The 15,846-nt window shown below is 44.6% G+C and overlaps 1 protein-coding gene across 1 annotated transcript; it reads left to right on the top strand.

The window, feature by feature from the left end:
- Nucleotides 1–5,949: 5,949 nt before the first annotated feature.
- LOC125537505 (putative F-box/FBD/LRR-repeat protein At4g03220) lies at nt 5,950–11,966 on the top strand. The gene is made up of 3 exons (XM_048700828.2): nt 5,950–7,105; nt 9,129–9,308; nt 11,526–11,966. Exons 1-3 carry the CDS (start codon nt 6,101–6,103, stop codon nt 11,793–11,795), a joined length of 1,455 nt encoding a protein of 484 aa, XP_048556785.2. The 5' UTR covers nt 5,950–6,100; the 3' UTR covers nt 11,796–11,966.
- The last annotated feature ends 3,880 nt before the right edge of the window (nt 11,967–15,846 follow it).

Here is a 15,846-nt window from a genome sequence, read left to right as displayed (position 1 = left end):
GATCGCCTACTTCGTGAAGATCTACCGCTAGTGAGGCAAGTCCTTCATGGGCGACGGCCATGATGGAATAGACAAGGTTGCTTCTTCATGGACCCTTCATGGGTGGAGCCCTCCGTGGACTCGCGCAACCGTTACCCTCCGTGGGTTGAAGTCTCCATCAATGTGGATGTACGATAGCACCACCTATCGGAACCACGACAAAAACATCCGTGTCTCCAATTGCGTTTGAATCCTCCAAACCCTTCCCTTTACATTCTTGCAAGTTGCATGCTTTACTTTCCGCTGCTCATATACTCTTTTGCATGCTTGCTTGTATTGTGTGGAGATTGCTTGACTTGTTCTAAGATAGCTAAAATCTACCAAGAACTAAAATTGGGAAAAGGCTAGATTTTTATTTGGTCAAGTAGTCTAATCACCCCCCCTCTAGACATACTTTCGATCCTACAGTACTAAAATAACACGGAGCTATTCTTTCTGATCGATCTAACCAAGAGTTCGTACTAAAATAACACCAAAGCAAATTTAGATTCATAATATTCAATCCAACACAAAGAACTTCAAAGAGTGCCCCAAGATTTCTACCGGAGAAACAAAGACAAGAACGTGCATCAACCCCTATGCATAGGTTACCCCAATGTCACCTCGGGAATCGGTGAGTTGAGTTTCAAAACATATATCAAGTGAATCAATACGATACCCCATTGTCACCACGAGTATTCAATTGCAAGACATATATCATGTTAGGGAACGTAGTAATTTCAAAAAAATTCCTACACACATGCAAGATCATGGTGATGCATAGCAACGAGAGGGGAGAGTGTTGTCTACGTACCCTCGTAGACCGTTCGCGGAAGCGTTATATCAACGCGGTTGATGTAGTCGTACGTCTTCATGATCCGACCGATCCAAGTACCGAAAGCACGGCACCTCCGAGTTTTGCACACGTTCGGCTCGGTGACGTCCTCGCCTTCTCGATCCAGCAACAGGGCGAAGTAGTAGATGAGTTCCGGCAGCACGACGGCCTGGTGATGGTGTTGGTGAAGAACAATCTCCGCAGGGCTTCGCCTAAGCACTACGAAAACTAGGACGGAGGATAAACTAGAGGGGACGGGGTTGCCGGCACACGGCTTGGTGTTTCTTGATGTGTCTTGGGTGCTAGCCCTGCCCCTCTATTTATATGTTGAGTCTTGGGGTCGAAACTTGGAGTAAAAGCCTCCACAAAGTCGGTTTCACCTGAAAGGCAAGAGTCCTTCTCGGACTCCAGGGCCAGACGCCAGGGTTCCCAGCGTCAGGACCCAGACGCCAGGGACCCTGGCGTCTGGCCCCTGGACTCCGCAAAACTTCCTTTTGCGCTTTCCAAAAACCTTGTGGGCTTTCCCCTTTGGCCCAAATAAAGTGTTCTCGTACCCAAACATTTCGGGAAACATCCGGAACCCCTTCCGGTGAATTCCGGAACCCTTCCGATGACCAAACACTATAATCCCATATATCAAACTTTATCTCCGGACCATTCCGGAGTTCCTCGTCATGTCCGTGATCTCATCCTGGACTCCGAACAACATTCGGTCACCAACATACATAACTCATATAGTACTATATCGTCAACGAACGTTAAGCGTGCGGACCCTACGGGTTCGAGAACTATGTAGACATGACCGAGACACCTCTCTGGTCAATAACCAATAGCGGGACCTGGATGCCCATATTGGCTCCTACATATTCTACGAAGATCTTTATCGGTCAGATCGCATAACAACATACGTTGTTCCCTTTGTCATCGGTATGTTACTTGACCGAGATTCGATCGTCGGTATATCAATACCTAGTTCAATCTCGTTACCGGCAAGTCTCTTTACTCGTTCCATAATACATCATCCCACAACTAACTCATTAGTTGCAATGCTTGCAAGGCTTATAGTGATGTGCATTACCGAGTGGGCCCAGAGATACCTCTCCGACAATCGGAGTGACAAATCCTAATCTCGAAATACGCCAACCCAACAAGTACCTTCGGAGACACCTGTAGAGCACCTTTATAATCACCTAGTTATGTTGTGACGTTTGGTGGCACACAAAGTGTTCCTCCGATAAACGGGAGTTGCATAATCTCATAGTCATAGGAACATGTATAAGTCATGAAGAAAGCAATAGCAACAAACTAAACGATCAAGTGCTAAGCTAACGGAATGGGTCAAGTCAATCACATCATTCTCCTAATGATGTGATCCCGTTAATCAAATGACAACTCATGTTTATGGTTAGGAAACATAACCATCTTTGATCAACGAGCTAGTCAAGTAGAGGCATACTAGTGACACTCTGTTTGTCTATGTATTCACACATGTATTATGTTTCCGGTTAATACAATTCTAGCATGAATAATAAACATTTATCATGATATAAGGAAATAAATAATAACTTTATTATTGCCTCTAGGGCATATTTCCTTCATATCAAGTGTTCTCAAATCCATAAAAGTATTCAATCTGATAACAATGAAATCTCAAAGGAAAAAACTCAATTCATCATAACAATATAGAGAGGGAAATACACCATATGATCCGACTATATTAACAAAGCCCGCGATACATCAAGATCATGACATCTCAAGAACACGAGAGAGAGAGAGAGAGAGAGAGAGAGAGAGAGATTAAACACATAGCTACATGTACAAACCCTCAGCCCCGAGGGTGGACTACTCCCTCCTCATCATGTTGGCCGTCGGGATGATGAAGATGGCCACCGGTGATGATTTTCCCCCTCCGGCAGAGTGCCGGAACGGGTCTAGATTGGTTTTCGGTGGCTACAGAGCCTTGCGGCGCCGGAACTTCTGATCTAGGTTAACCCCGAGAGTTTTCGGAATATTTTTGAATTTATAGGGTAAAGAGGGGGTGCGGGAGGCCACTGAGGTGGGCACAACCCACCTGGGCGCGCCTGGGCCCCCAGGCACACCCTGGTGGATTGTGCCCCCCTTGGGGCATCCCCAGGTGCTGCTCTGGCCCATCCTGGGTGTTCTGGTCTATAAAAAATTCTCCAAAAAGTTTCGCGGTGTTTGGACTCCGTTTAATATTGATTTCCTGTGATGTAAAAAACAAGCAAAAAACAGTAACGGGCACTAGGCGTTGGGTCAATAGGTTAGTTCCAAAATATATATAAAGTTGCTATAAAATGATTGTAAAACACCCAAGAATGATAACATAACAGCATAAATACTTCATAAATTATAGATACATTTGAGACATATCACGTACCATCTGGCAGCCTCACAGGAGCATCTCTCCAGGACGATCGACGGTGCTCGGTACGAGCGCTTATACTCGTACCGTTGCTCGTACCCAAAGTTGGAACCGACTAATAAAAAATACACTTTTCCAGGATGGCGTGCGCTCGTACCGGAGGACGACACTGGCGATGAATTTATAGACCGTAAAATGGCGTAGGGTACGACCACTCCCGGTCATACAACCACTCGTAACAGGGCAAAAATACTCCCATTTTGCTTATATTCGACGTCTGAGATTGACGGAGTACTTTCTAACCGATCATTTGCCTTCTACTTTTTGTTATTTACCTTCAAAGCTCCTTTACCAATAATTCTTCATAGCAACATATGTTGCTTTTTTGTGTGTTACTTTTGCAAAAATGACTTTATATGGTGACATGTACGATATAGTGCCAACCGTATAAAAGATCCGCACAAGCCAGGTGGTTGCTTCAATTCGATGAACCTCAACCACCGGTTCTTCAATTCCATGTTATTTTATTAATTGTTGGCTATGTGTCGGTCGGCTAGTAAGCAGTTATTTGATATGCGTTATCTATTTATGTGTGTCCTTTTCATGTTATTATTTATGCTTACAGTAATTTAGTGACTGGAGATGTCCGATCCATCGGTGTAGTTTGAGGCGTTCAACTCCCTAGGTCACACATGAATTTAATAGATAGTTGTGCAAATCAAGAGATCTTTAGGAGACATGCGTTTATATCTTGAGGGAAACACAATTATTCTAGGGATCATGGTTGTCGATAGAACTTATTGCTTTCGGTCCGGTCATTGTGAAATTAATGTCTTTTCATTATCCGCCACTGGTATGAGACGAGCAGTAGGATGATTGAGTTATCTTAATGTAACGCTGCTTGACGGACAATGTCATGCAGGGGGCCGTCCGCCATTAATCGATTGTTATATCCCATAATGCAAGGTATAGACTTAGCCGTATGCGCTAATAGTCAAAAAGCTTAACCCCAATCAGCGCCAAAGCCTAATGGGGATGTACCTAGATACCAACGTTTTCATCTAAAACATCATATATTTCTCTGTTGTTTATTTTCTCTGTTTAGTTTAATATTTAATTTTCGTTCGTTCTAGTACTAGTTTAATTGTCGCATTTTATCGCTTTCCTAGCAACCGACTTTACTGAAATATTTTCAAACTCTAGTTTGGGTGTAAGCGTAATTGCGTAACTGACAATGCAGTTGCGGGGATAGTAATGTCTTCCTTTTCGCTCCCTGCGGGATCAACAAACCTTTCTTACTATGAAATTGCTGCATCGTCATGTGCACTTGCAGACCATCACATGTATACTTCTGTGAGTATTACAAAATACTTAAAGTTGCACACCAAATACTATGGTCCTTTCAGAGTTCTTTCTAAAGTGGGAGCAGTCTCTTACAAGTTACTGCCACCACAAGGGTGCAAATTACATGATACATTCCATGTTTGTTAGCTCAAGTAGCACTTGGGGCCTGCAGTAGTTCCTTACCATTGCTCAAGTTTGATGGAACAATTCTTATCGAACTTGAAGCCTTACTACAACGCAAGCTCATTCCTAGGGTTTAGGGTAACATTTTGAAACAACCTTTCACCTCGTTTTATAGTTAAAATGCAATGATCAAACAATACAAAATAGTGAGGAAGCCGAGTATGAGCACATGAGAAGTTGAAGATGATGCCACTCCATGGCCAATGACACCCAAGCTCCACGATGACGCCCCCGGGAGGATAACATCGCCGCCGAGTCCAAGATGTTGGTCATGGAAGAACATACCCGCTTAGTTCAAGGTAACATCGACATTTCTATAGTGCAATGGTTGATCAAATGGAAGAACTTATTAGAAGAACATGCCATTTGGGAAGATTCTACTTCATTCACAAGGCTTTTCCAGGATATCAGCCGAGTGGGGAAGTCTGAGCTCAAGAAGGGGGCATTGTCATGCCCCATTCCTGGTGATGTTTGACGAATTGGTCACTTAGCTATGTTTAACTGAAGAAACGTAACAAATTTATTGTTCTCATCATCTCGGACTCGTTCCTGCCATCAGATCTGCTTCTAACGACAACATATCGCTTCGTCGAGCTGTTACGGTGACTGCAACTCTCAATCGCACATCCAACAACCAAAGATGGTCTACATGTGTCCCTGTTTAAATTCCGACAAGAGCTTCATAGCCTTTTTTATTTTTAATCTTATGTTTTGCTTTTTTTTCATAATGTTAAAATATAATAACCTGGGATCCCGATAAGAAGAGACATTTATCTTGGAGTAACTGGGCGAGACTATTATAGTATTAGCCTTTTACATGAGATCGTAAGATCAACATCAAACTTTCATATTTAGACAATCCAAAAAAAAATTTAAAAAAAATTATAACAACCTGCAAGGTATGTCTACAGCTAAAAAAAACTTAGCTCGAAACTCGATCTCAGTTAGAGATTCGAAAAAACAAATCCAACTATGAATAGTGACACCTTTGGGTGAATAGTATTTGACACCATTCACATCTGATTTTATCTTTTTTGGTTCTCAGTGTAGTTGAATTAGGAGCTGATACTTTTTGAGCTTGTAAATCAAACATGGATGTGTGTCTCCAGTTTTTCTCAGAATTTTTGAACAATGTTTTGTATCTTCAAAAATATTGATCTCTTTCGATCAGTATAAACCCTAGCAGATCCTGATAATCATGTACGGGAGTCCACCACTTTCCATTTTTTCTTCTGAATCTGCTGTTCTAACCACTGTCCAGTTAGCAGATCCTGATAGCCGTCCATACTCCCAACTCACAAGAGTACAGCGAGACATGTGAGACAGATCCCTCCTCCATGGAGCACGGCGACGGCAAAACCGCCGCCAAGCGAACCAGGCTCTCCGCCGCCGCCGGCGGCGGCACCGACGACCTCCTCAGCGCGCTGCCCGATGACTTGGTTCTCCACATCCTTCACACGCTCCGCGATTCCCCCACCGCCGCCCGAACCAGTCTCCTCTCCCGCCGCTGGCGCCGCCTCTGGGCCCTTCTCCCGCACGTCTACTTCCCCGGATACACCGCCCCCCACCTTATAGCCCCCGCCCTCGCCGCCCATGAAGCGCCGACCCTCCATCACCTCGTTGTCTTCGTCCAGGACGCCCCTGCCGAATCCATGGCGGCCTGGCTCCCAATTGCTTCACGCCGCCTCTCCGGCGATCTGTTCTTCGACAACAAGGTGCAGCAGAATGGTGGGCGGGACGAGGCCGGAGAAAGAGGGGCCTTTGAGCTGCCCTGCTTCAAGAACGCCACCTTGCTCTCGCTCCACCTGGGGTTTCTCGGCCTCGCGGCGCCGCCTACAGGGGTATTCACCCGGCTCACCAGTCTCTGCCTTGTTCACTTCCGGCTACACGGTCCGTGCCAGCTCGGGGACGCCCTCTCCTCTCCGCGGTGCCCGGCCTTGCGAGAACTCACTCTCTGCGATGCCCGGGGCCTGGACAATTTCACCATACATTCGGAGTCTCTAATGACAATAAAGCTCAGGAAATTGCGTGGCCTGCAGCGCCTCACTGTTGTGGCGCCGGCACTCAAAGAGTTAACTGTCTTCTACAGCTTTGCTAATGCCCCTAATCCAAGTCAACCGGTTGCCACCATCTCAACCCCTCGGCTGGCGTCGCTTGAGTGGGGTGATGCTTATGATCCAGTCTCTGTTCAGTTTGGCAGGATGAGACGTCTTCAATGGCTGGGCACAAGCTTTTATGTTGTATATGGACCAAGTGGCATTGAACACAATCGCGATTTGATGAGGCTCTTGCGACACTTTAAGGTCATCAACAGTTTGAGACTTACACTGAACTATCAGCGGGTGAGTTCATCCTTCTCTTATTTGGAGTTATGCAGTCACTTGTAACATGCTAAAAAGTCAATAGATAAGGAAGAAAACATAGGTTTTGTAAGGAAACGAACATGTCATTTGGGTGATTGTGGCATTTGACAATAGCTGGTGCAAAATTCTCACTTGTGTTCGGGGTGGTACATAATCATCTAGATGATGATGGCATTCCAGAATAGCTGGTGCAAAATTTTCACTTGTGTATCTTGCTGAGTCAGAGCTCACTGAATCTTCGTTGTTCTTCACTGTTCAATACTTAGTGGTGGAATACAAAGAACTACTAGAAGAATACTGCCTAGATCTTTCATATTGCCAAATTAGAGTCACAGTCATCTGTAAAGACAATAACTTTTGACAATCTAGTTCAAACCACGGATTCATCAGCTTATCATTAAATACCCTCCTAAATGAGAGCTTGATAGAATGACCATCCCACACTTGCTGTATGGTATTGCACTGCTCTCTACAAATGCAGTAAAGGTCCCAGTATTGAACAGTTAATGGAGAAGACCCAAACCAGGCATCTTCCCAGAACCTAATATTCTTACCATCACCTACTGCCCACCTAGAACCAGACTTAACTGCTTTTGCAGCCCACATGACCCCCTTCAAGAAAGTAGAGGCTCCCACAAAGTCACTACAGATAATGTTAGGGGAAGAAACCAGGTATCAACTATGCTTCTCCAAATCTTTCCCTCACCAGCCATATACCTCTTAATCCAAGATCCTAAATGGCAGATGTTAAGGTTATGCAGGTTAGGTATACCTAAACCTCCAAATTCCTGTTTCATACATACTAGTTGCCAGTGGGCTAAGTGGATCTTCTTATGGCCTTCAAAGTCATTCCATAGGCAGTTAGCCATTTGGGATTGATCGTATCAATAAGCCCATTTAGGGAACTTTAAGAATGAGAGAAGGTACACAGGGATGCTAGCTAAACAAGTTCTGATCAAAATAATTCTCCCTTTATAGGATAAAAGCTTCCGTCTTCAGCCAGCTATCCTCTTAAGGATCTTGTCAATAATGGGTTGAAGGTCTTCCCTTGACAGCTTATCGAAATGCAAAGGCGCCTAGGCACTTGATTGGGAAGCACTAACAGGGCACCCAAAGATACCAACTAAACTATCTATCTCATGAGGTTCCATATTCAGGGGAATCATTTCACTCTTGTCATAGTTAATTTTCATCCCTGAGACCTGTTCAAAACAGATTAGAACCCATTTCAAATTGGTTGCTAAGACAGGGTCTATATCTACAAACATGATAGTATCATCTGGATATTGGAGGCTAATCACACCCCCAGGACACACAGACTAGCAAAGCCCTCTGATCAGCCCAGTAGTAGCAGCTCTAGATAGCATCCTCAGTACAACTAGATTAAAGAGCAGAGGGGAAAGGGAACCCCCCTGCCTAAGACTCTTACCAGTAAGAAAGATATCACTATCGGCATAGTTCAGTTTAACACATCCTTTGTGGGTAATCTTATGGATAGGGATGCAAGCAGACGGCGTCCGCATGTCCGCGACCATCCGTGAATAGAAAATTTACACTAACACGGCTACTTATGGATCCAACCTAACCATTTGCAACCAAACCCCCTAATTTTGAGCAACTCATCTAGGAAATCTAAATTGACAGTGTCAAAAGCTTTCTCATAATCCAGCTTGAACACTACCCCTTTATCATGTAATCTAGCTAGAGAATGGATAGCGTCATGAACAGTTAAGACATCTATCAAGGTTACACCTTGAATGCCTCCCACCGTGCCAAAAATGTTTAGACTTGATATAGAAAATCAGCATTGAGTTTTGTTTTTGTTTTTTTAGAGCTGGGCTTACAATGCCCAGGTTTTGTATAATAGAAATCCAAAGTGAACTTGTTAGCTTATAACAACCTTTTCCCATGTGCTTTACAAGACCATGTGTTCTACTTCTTTTACAACTATTATATATTCCAATGTACAACCTTTTTTTTGTGACATCTTAGAAATCTGCAGGACCTAAGTAACAGGCAATACTTGATGGAGGATATGACAATGCTCCCAGTCATTTCATTATTGAGCATTAGTGTAATAGCACATGGACATGCCTGTGGAGCCAGCTTATTCCATGTTCTCAGGATATGTACCGGTGTGAGAAGGCTGATCCTAACATTAAATCCTCATACCTGTTTGGAGGTAAAGCTTTCCTTAATTGTTTATCTCATACGTGATTTCTAAGGAAGTCAGAAAAGCATGCATTTGCATTTCATGGCATGCCTTAACTTGATCTGATAGTGCCCAAATTTAGTAATGATACTCCCATGGAGACAGATAAGGTGACAGCTGAAATGAAGATGATCCAGTGGCATGGCGTAGGGGATAGGGGAGTAGGAGCACGAATGTGGGATACAGCCAATTGATAAAAGTGTCTTTATTTCTTGATTGATAATTGATACTCCCTCTGTCCGAAAAAATGGATGTATCTAGCACCAAGTCAGTGCTAGATACATCCATTTGAGGGACAAGTTTGGGACAAGCTTTTTCGGACGGAGGGAGTACGTGTGGATGTGGTGTCCCTTATCTGGGAGGGCTTACTTGAGTACTTGACTCCCAAGTAACAATTCAAAAGGTTCTAAACGATCTCTATTGTGCACATAACAACTACGGTCCCCTTGACAAGCAGCCATCCTCGAGCTGCTCTGGTGGTGGTCTGGAGGACATGGTTTCTGCCGAAGGTGGCCCCACATCAATGAAGCGTAATGTTTCCGTCTTCCTGTTGTGGTCTGCCATGAAGATGGAGAGCTGAGCCCGTTCCCACTGAAGCTTGTATTTTTTTTTTTTGAAACGAGGCAAAAGATTTGCCTTTTTCATTGATTAAGAAGAAGAGAGTTGCCCGGTTAATTAGAGGAAAACCGGGTGAAAACCAAGATTACAAACCCCACATGGGGCACTCGCGGACGACCTGGCCACAAACGCCAAACAGTCGACCGAAGCGTCGATGACATGGCAGCTTCGATTTTTCTGACGAGTTTCACAGGAGAAAGTTGCAAGCCTCGCATCGACCTAGTCTAGCGCAACATCCGGAGAGCACCGTCCACTGAAAACCGCCCTCATGGAGTCATCGTTGCCGCAGTGGCCCCGTCGCCCGCAGCTCCGACTTCTCTGTCAAAGCCAGAAACCATCATAGGCACACCCATTGGCGCACCAGACCTTCGACATCAGAAGGACAAGCCGTGTCCCGGCTCTGCTCGCCACCATCGTCGTCGCCACACACATCACAGCGCCACACCCACCTCGCATCACCGGTTGGCCACCTGCCAACCGTGATGCCGTGTACGTCCAGCCCAAGGGAAACTCGTGGGGTTGTGGTTTGTCTTCAAACTGACATGGTGCAGGAGAATTAAAACTCAGATTTGGTTGCCTTATGTATGCAATGCATGGATTAGCACCGGCCAGCACTTCTTCTGGTTCGTTCCTTAAGCTCTATACTGCCATGCAAATACAATCATACAACTGCACAAGTTGTTTTGTGCACTGTTGGACTTTCTCCTAGTTCGCACATATTGAAGTCACCGTCTTGAGCTGGCCCAGTTGTTGCACTGAGGGTCTTGTAGGTTGCATTGCCTATTGGCCTTACATGGCCTGACATGGGTATTCCCTCTTTCTAGTCCCACTCTTCTCCAACAGAGCTCCCTCACTGAGTGAGCATTCGGCATTCCTAGTATGCTCCACTCATTCTACGCCAAGCACCCAATCACAGGATCAGAATCACACTCTAGATCATACCTTTCACGAAAGAAAAGGACAGGCAGCCGCTGCTAAACCAAGATCTCCATCTCTTGACTCCGTCAATCAATCCTACCTTATAGGGCACAAAGGTATATTTACCATACGAGTTGCTGCCAATGGGAATCAGCACTGCCTTTTGGATGCTGCCCTCTGTGTTGGTTGTAACACCACGTGGTAGTTCTTACTGATCTGCCACTTCTGTTATGCTAGTTGGTGTGATAACACCTCTGTTTCATACCGTCACCTCTGGGTTGGGCTTCGCCAGCGCTGCTGGAGCGATACGATAAAGATGGCAGACTGTTGGAAATGCGTGGCTGTGGATGTTTAAGTGAGTTATTGCATGACAGGCCCAATCTCGGGTTTAAGGCAAGATATGAACCAGTCACTCCATAACACAGTTAAGAGCTAGGAGTTGGGACATACTATGTGTTCTACTAAAGCTTCGATGCTTATTTTCTGTAAAGGCAATTTAGGCATTCATGTTCTTGTGTTTATTTACAGAAAGTTTTGATGTATGTTTTGTTGGTGGCGTATCTTGAAGAGCTCAGGCAGTCTGAAAACATTTCTGATTTTTTGTCCTTTTGCATAATAAGTCGCTACTAACCTGATACACTCCTATTTCAGGTACAAACATGTCCACTAGGTTGCATATGTGATCAGCCACTAAACTGGAGATCTGAGGAGCTTGTGCTGGATTACCTCCAAGATGTAGAAATCAGAGGGCTGAGAGGAACCGAATGGGAAGTAGCTCTGGTGGAACGGTTATTCGGCTGGTCAACAGCACTAAAGACGGTGAATATAACGTTCTTCCGTTTAATGACTGAAAGCAGGGCCAAGGAATTGCGCCAGATGTTACTACGCTTCTCCAGTCCAGACACATGTATGACATTTTAGCTGTATACTGCGATTCATGTTCAGTATGTTGTTATGCTCAATAGTGGCGATGCATTTTTCTTGTGAGATGGTGAATAATTTGCTGGGATTTGTGTAGAACAGCTCGGTACTTGTTACAGAGTTCTTGAATCGGTTGTTGAGACTTAACTGGGACATGGATTTTTAGCTATATTGTCACAAAGTACTCCCTCCGTCCCCTAATGTAAGATGTTACTACATCCAATACATCCAGGGACACATCCTGACGTCTAGACAGTAATAGGAGAGCCGGCAATCTAACACTAGTCACCGAATTTTCTATGTTTGTCCGCCAATGCCCCGCTCGGGCATGATGGCCACCCACGCACTGCACTCACACAACGGCAAAGGAAGACCACGACGAGAAGGTAGGTGACGCACGCGGGCGGTTGGAGAGGTAGGGGACCCCTGGCCATCTTCAGGTAGCTGGTACTTCTAAATTGCGTTGGGATTTTCTTCGAAGAGGGGAGATGCAACACAGTAGAGATAAGTATTTCCCTTATTGAGAACCAGGTTATCGAACCAACAGGAGAACCAAGCAAATTCCCTTCAACAACACCTACACACACAAAAGCAAATACTTGCACCCAACGCGAGCAAGAGGGTTTTCAATCCCCTTGAACTCGTTGCTTGCAAGGATTAATTCTGATAGTAATAGATAGATAAAAAAAAGTAAAATAAAAGGTATAAAATTGCAGCAAGGTATTGTTTATTTTTAATATATGATAAAAGTAGACACGGAAACCATAGTTTTCATTAGAGACTTCTCTCTCGAAGACATATCATACAGGGCAATTGATAGAAAAGCGCATAGTTATGATGTTAGATCACACATATAGGAATCATGTTGCTGGTGCATTTGTTAGCCCAAAGGGCATAACAAGATATTCATAGTGGCCCATGTAAGTTGAAAATGTTGTCTTAGGAATGTCTTCAGGTCTCATCCTGATTTGGTGATATCCACTCCTTAAGTCTATCTAGGAAAAGTATTTGGCCCCATATAATTCATCTAAGAGGTCTTCAATGATACGAACAGGGTACTTATTCTTAATTGTCATGGCATTCAATCTCTTAAAATCATTCTAGAGCCTCTGTGTCCCATCGTTTTTCTTAACAAGAATAGCTGGTGAGGAGTAAGGACTAGAACTGTGTTGTATGATGTGTCTCTACAACATCTGCTTGATTAGTTCTTCCATGACATCTTTCTGGTGGCGAGGAATTATATATGCCCTTTGGTTAATGATTTTTGCATCACACAGTAAAGGAATTGCACGATCACGGAACCTGGCAGGAGGTGCAGTTGAAGGTTCCTTGAACAATTCCTCATTTCCTTCGGAATTTATTCAATTTCAAGAGGGCACTGTCATGGTTTGTCACTGTTTTTCTCAGACACGGGAGAAACCAGCAGCAGTACACCACCGTGGTTGGTCCACTAATCTTGTGAAGTTAAAAGTTTCAGTCATTCGTATACTGGAGGGCATTGTTTCATCTTGAAAGGTGATGTGTTTCCCAGTAATATCAGTGATTCTCATGGTCGTAAAATAAAGTTCATTTCCACAGGGTTGTACTTCTTAAGCCAATCAGTTCCAAGGATTATGGCATAGCTCTCAAGTTGCAGAATTCTGAATCATCAGAAAAGGAGTGGCCCTGAATTGTGTATGGGCAGGATTTGCATATAAATTGTGTCCATAGGGTTCCACCATTAGCAACTTGCACCTTCATTTTTTTTGTTGCTACTGTGGGACAAGAGATTATGTCAGCTAGGTCTAGAGACAGAAAAGTGGATGTGCTGCCACTATCAATCATGGCAGTAGCAATTTGAGAGCCTATTTTTATGTTGATAGTGAATTATTTGGAGTGGATGCAATGCCCATCATAGTATGCATACAGATTTTGAGTTCCTCTTCTCCTTGTAGTGCTTAAAATTCAGTAAGGTCCTCTTCACTCTCAATCATGTAGACAATTCTAGGTTGTTCTTCTGCTTGAGCTTGTAGAGCTTGCACCTGGTTTCTCTGACGAGTAAATAGCATAAAACTACTACTTTACAGGTTAGGGTTTCAAAAAACTACCAAATATTTCTTTTCCGCTGATAACTACCAACTCAGGGGTCGGCTGTTTCAAAACACCCAAATTCCTCGTTGCTAACATTTTAAACCGGTTTATGACAGGTCGGACCAGCTCCTAAACAATCCGTTTGTTGACCGTTTTGTTTGACCGTTAATTTATTATAGGACCCACATGTAAGAGGTTTCTTCTTCCTCCTACTTTTTCTTCTCTCCTCCTGCATCTCTCTTCTCTCCTCCTTGCCCGAGCTCTCACCGACGGCGACCTCCACCACACGCCGCACCCAGGAGCAAGGGCTGCCGCGAGCCGCGCCATGGAGCAAGGCGAGCAAGGGCTGCACCATGGGGCCGCGCCCAGGAGTAAGCAGCAAGGGCTGCCGCGTCCAGGAGCAAGGGCTGCCGCGCTCCATTGCCAGGTTTCAGGTCGATGCGCTCAGGAGCACGCGCTGCCGCGGCCGAGCGCCATGGCCAGGGGCTCGGGCTCGGGCCGCCGCGCCCAGGAAGAGGGAGGGGAGAGAGAGGTCGCGCGGCTAGGACTTCACGGCGGCTCCAGGCGCAACTTGCCGGCAGAGGAGGCAGCGGCCGAAAGGAGCTCCGCGGCGGCCCTTACTGCACGCCGACGGCTGCGGCGGCGCAGCTCCTCTCGGGCTTGAGCAGGGGAGGGACCTGATTGCTTTTTATTTAAGTCTGCAGGGACCTGATTGCTTTTTTCAAATTTTACAGGGACCTGATCGCTTTTTTGAAATTTTTTTAAATTATGACAAAGAGACACTGACATGTGGTTCCCACATGTCAGTTAACAGTCAAACAAACGGCTAGGCAATCAGTTTGCTTACATGCGAGCCCCAACTGTCATAATAACGATCAATATTAAAGCACTGGACGATTAGAGTTTTTTGAAATAGCCGACCCTTGACTTGATAGTTATCAGAGAAAAAATAATTTTTGGTAGTTTTTTGGAACCTTAGCCTGTAAAGTAGTAGTTTTATGCTATTTATTCTTTCTCTGACTAAGCTTCCACACTTCTCGGAGCTGGTTCCCAAGGCTCTTTACACCTAAAACATATGCCTTTTTGCCTAGCTTGTTGTATGAGGGCCTGGTTAGAGGGCAGTGTTGGCGTTTGAACCGCATGAGCTTTTGTCATGTCAAAATTTACTTGCCTCCTGACAAAGAAAGGAGTGAAAGGAGGCTTCTTCATATTAGCACTTGTTCCAGTCTTCTTGCCGTCCACATAGCATCTTGTAGATCTTTGGGCTTGTTGCACCACTGGTGAGCTTGAGTGTAGTCAGATAAACCAACAATGAAACTGTTTGTGTAATAATCATCAGGTAAGCTTGGATTGTCTCTTCTCATTAAATTGAGTGATCACTCAAATTGCTTAATATATTGGCCCACTGTCCCAGTTTGCACCAAGGCATGAAAATTCTTGACATTGTCACAAATAGAGCTTTCAGCAAATCTGTCACCTAGGTATTTACAAAATCTGTGCTAAGGAAGAGTTTGAGCACTGAAACCAGTCCCTCTTCACCATTGAACTGCAGTTCCTTTCATATATGAGACAACAAATTCAGTACTTTGCTCCAGGGGTGTCCTGGCAGTGTCAAAGTACTGTTCAATCGTTTGTATCCAACGTTTAGTGTCTCCACTCGCAAATTCAGATATGTTGAGCTTAGCTGGTTTAACACAGACAATGCCTCTTTTATGCTCATGAGGGCTAGTGCTTCGTGTCTAGAGTTCTTATTGTTTGGCTTACAAATTCAGGTATGTTCAGCTTAGCTGGTTTAACACAGACAGTGCCTCTTTTATGCTCATGAGGGCTAGTGCTTCTTGTCTAGAGTTCTTGTTGTTTGGCTCAGCTGCTTCTTCTTCAAACAAGTACACTGGATTTTCTAGTTTCTGAACTTGTTGAGTTGTGTTAGCAAGCTGTCCATAGTGAGGATGTCTGTAAGGGTTTTTCTGTGGGATATCTG

Source organism: Triticum urartu, chromosome 2A (assembly GCF_056163025.1).
Source record: "Triticum urartu cultivar PI428250 chromosome 2A, HENAU_Tu73, whole genome shotgun sequence".
NCBI classification, from domain to species: Eukaryota; Viridiplantae; Streptophyta; class Magnoliopsida; order Poales; family Poaceae; genus Triticum; species Triticum urartu.
Note: the sequence above shows the minus strand (reverse complement) of the source record. Positions and strands in the feature narration are given on the sequence as shown.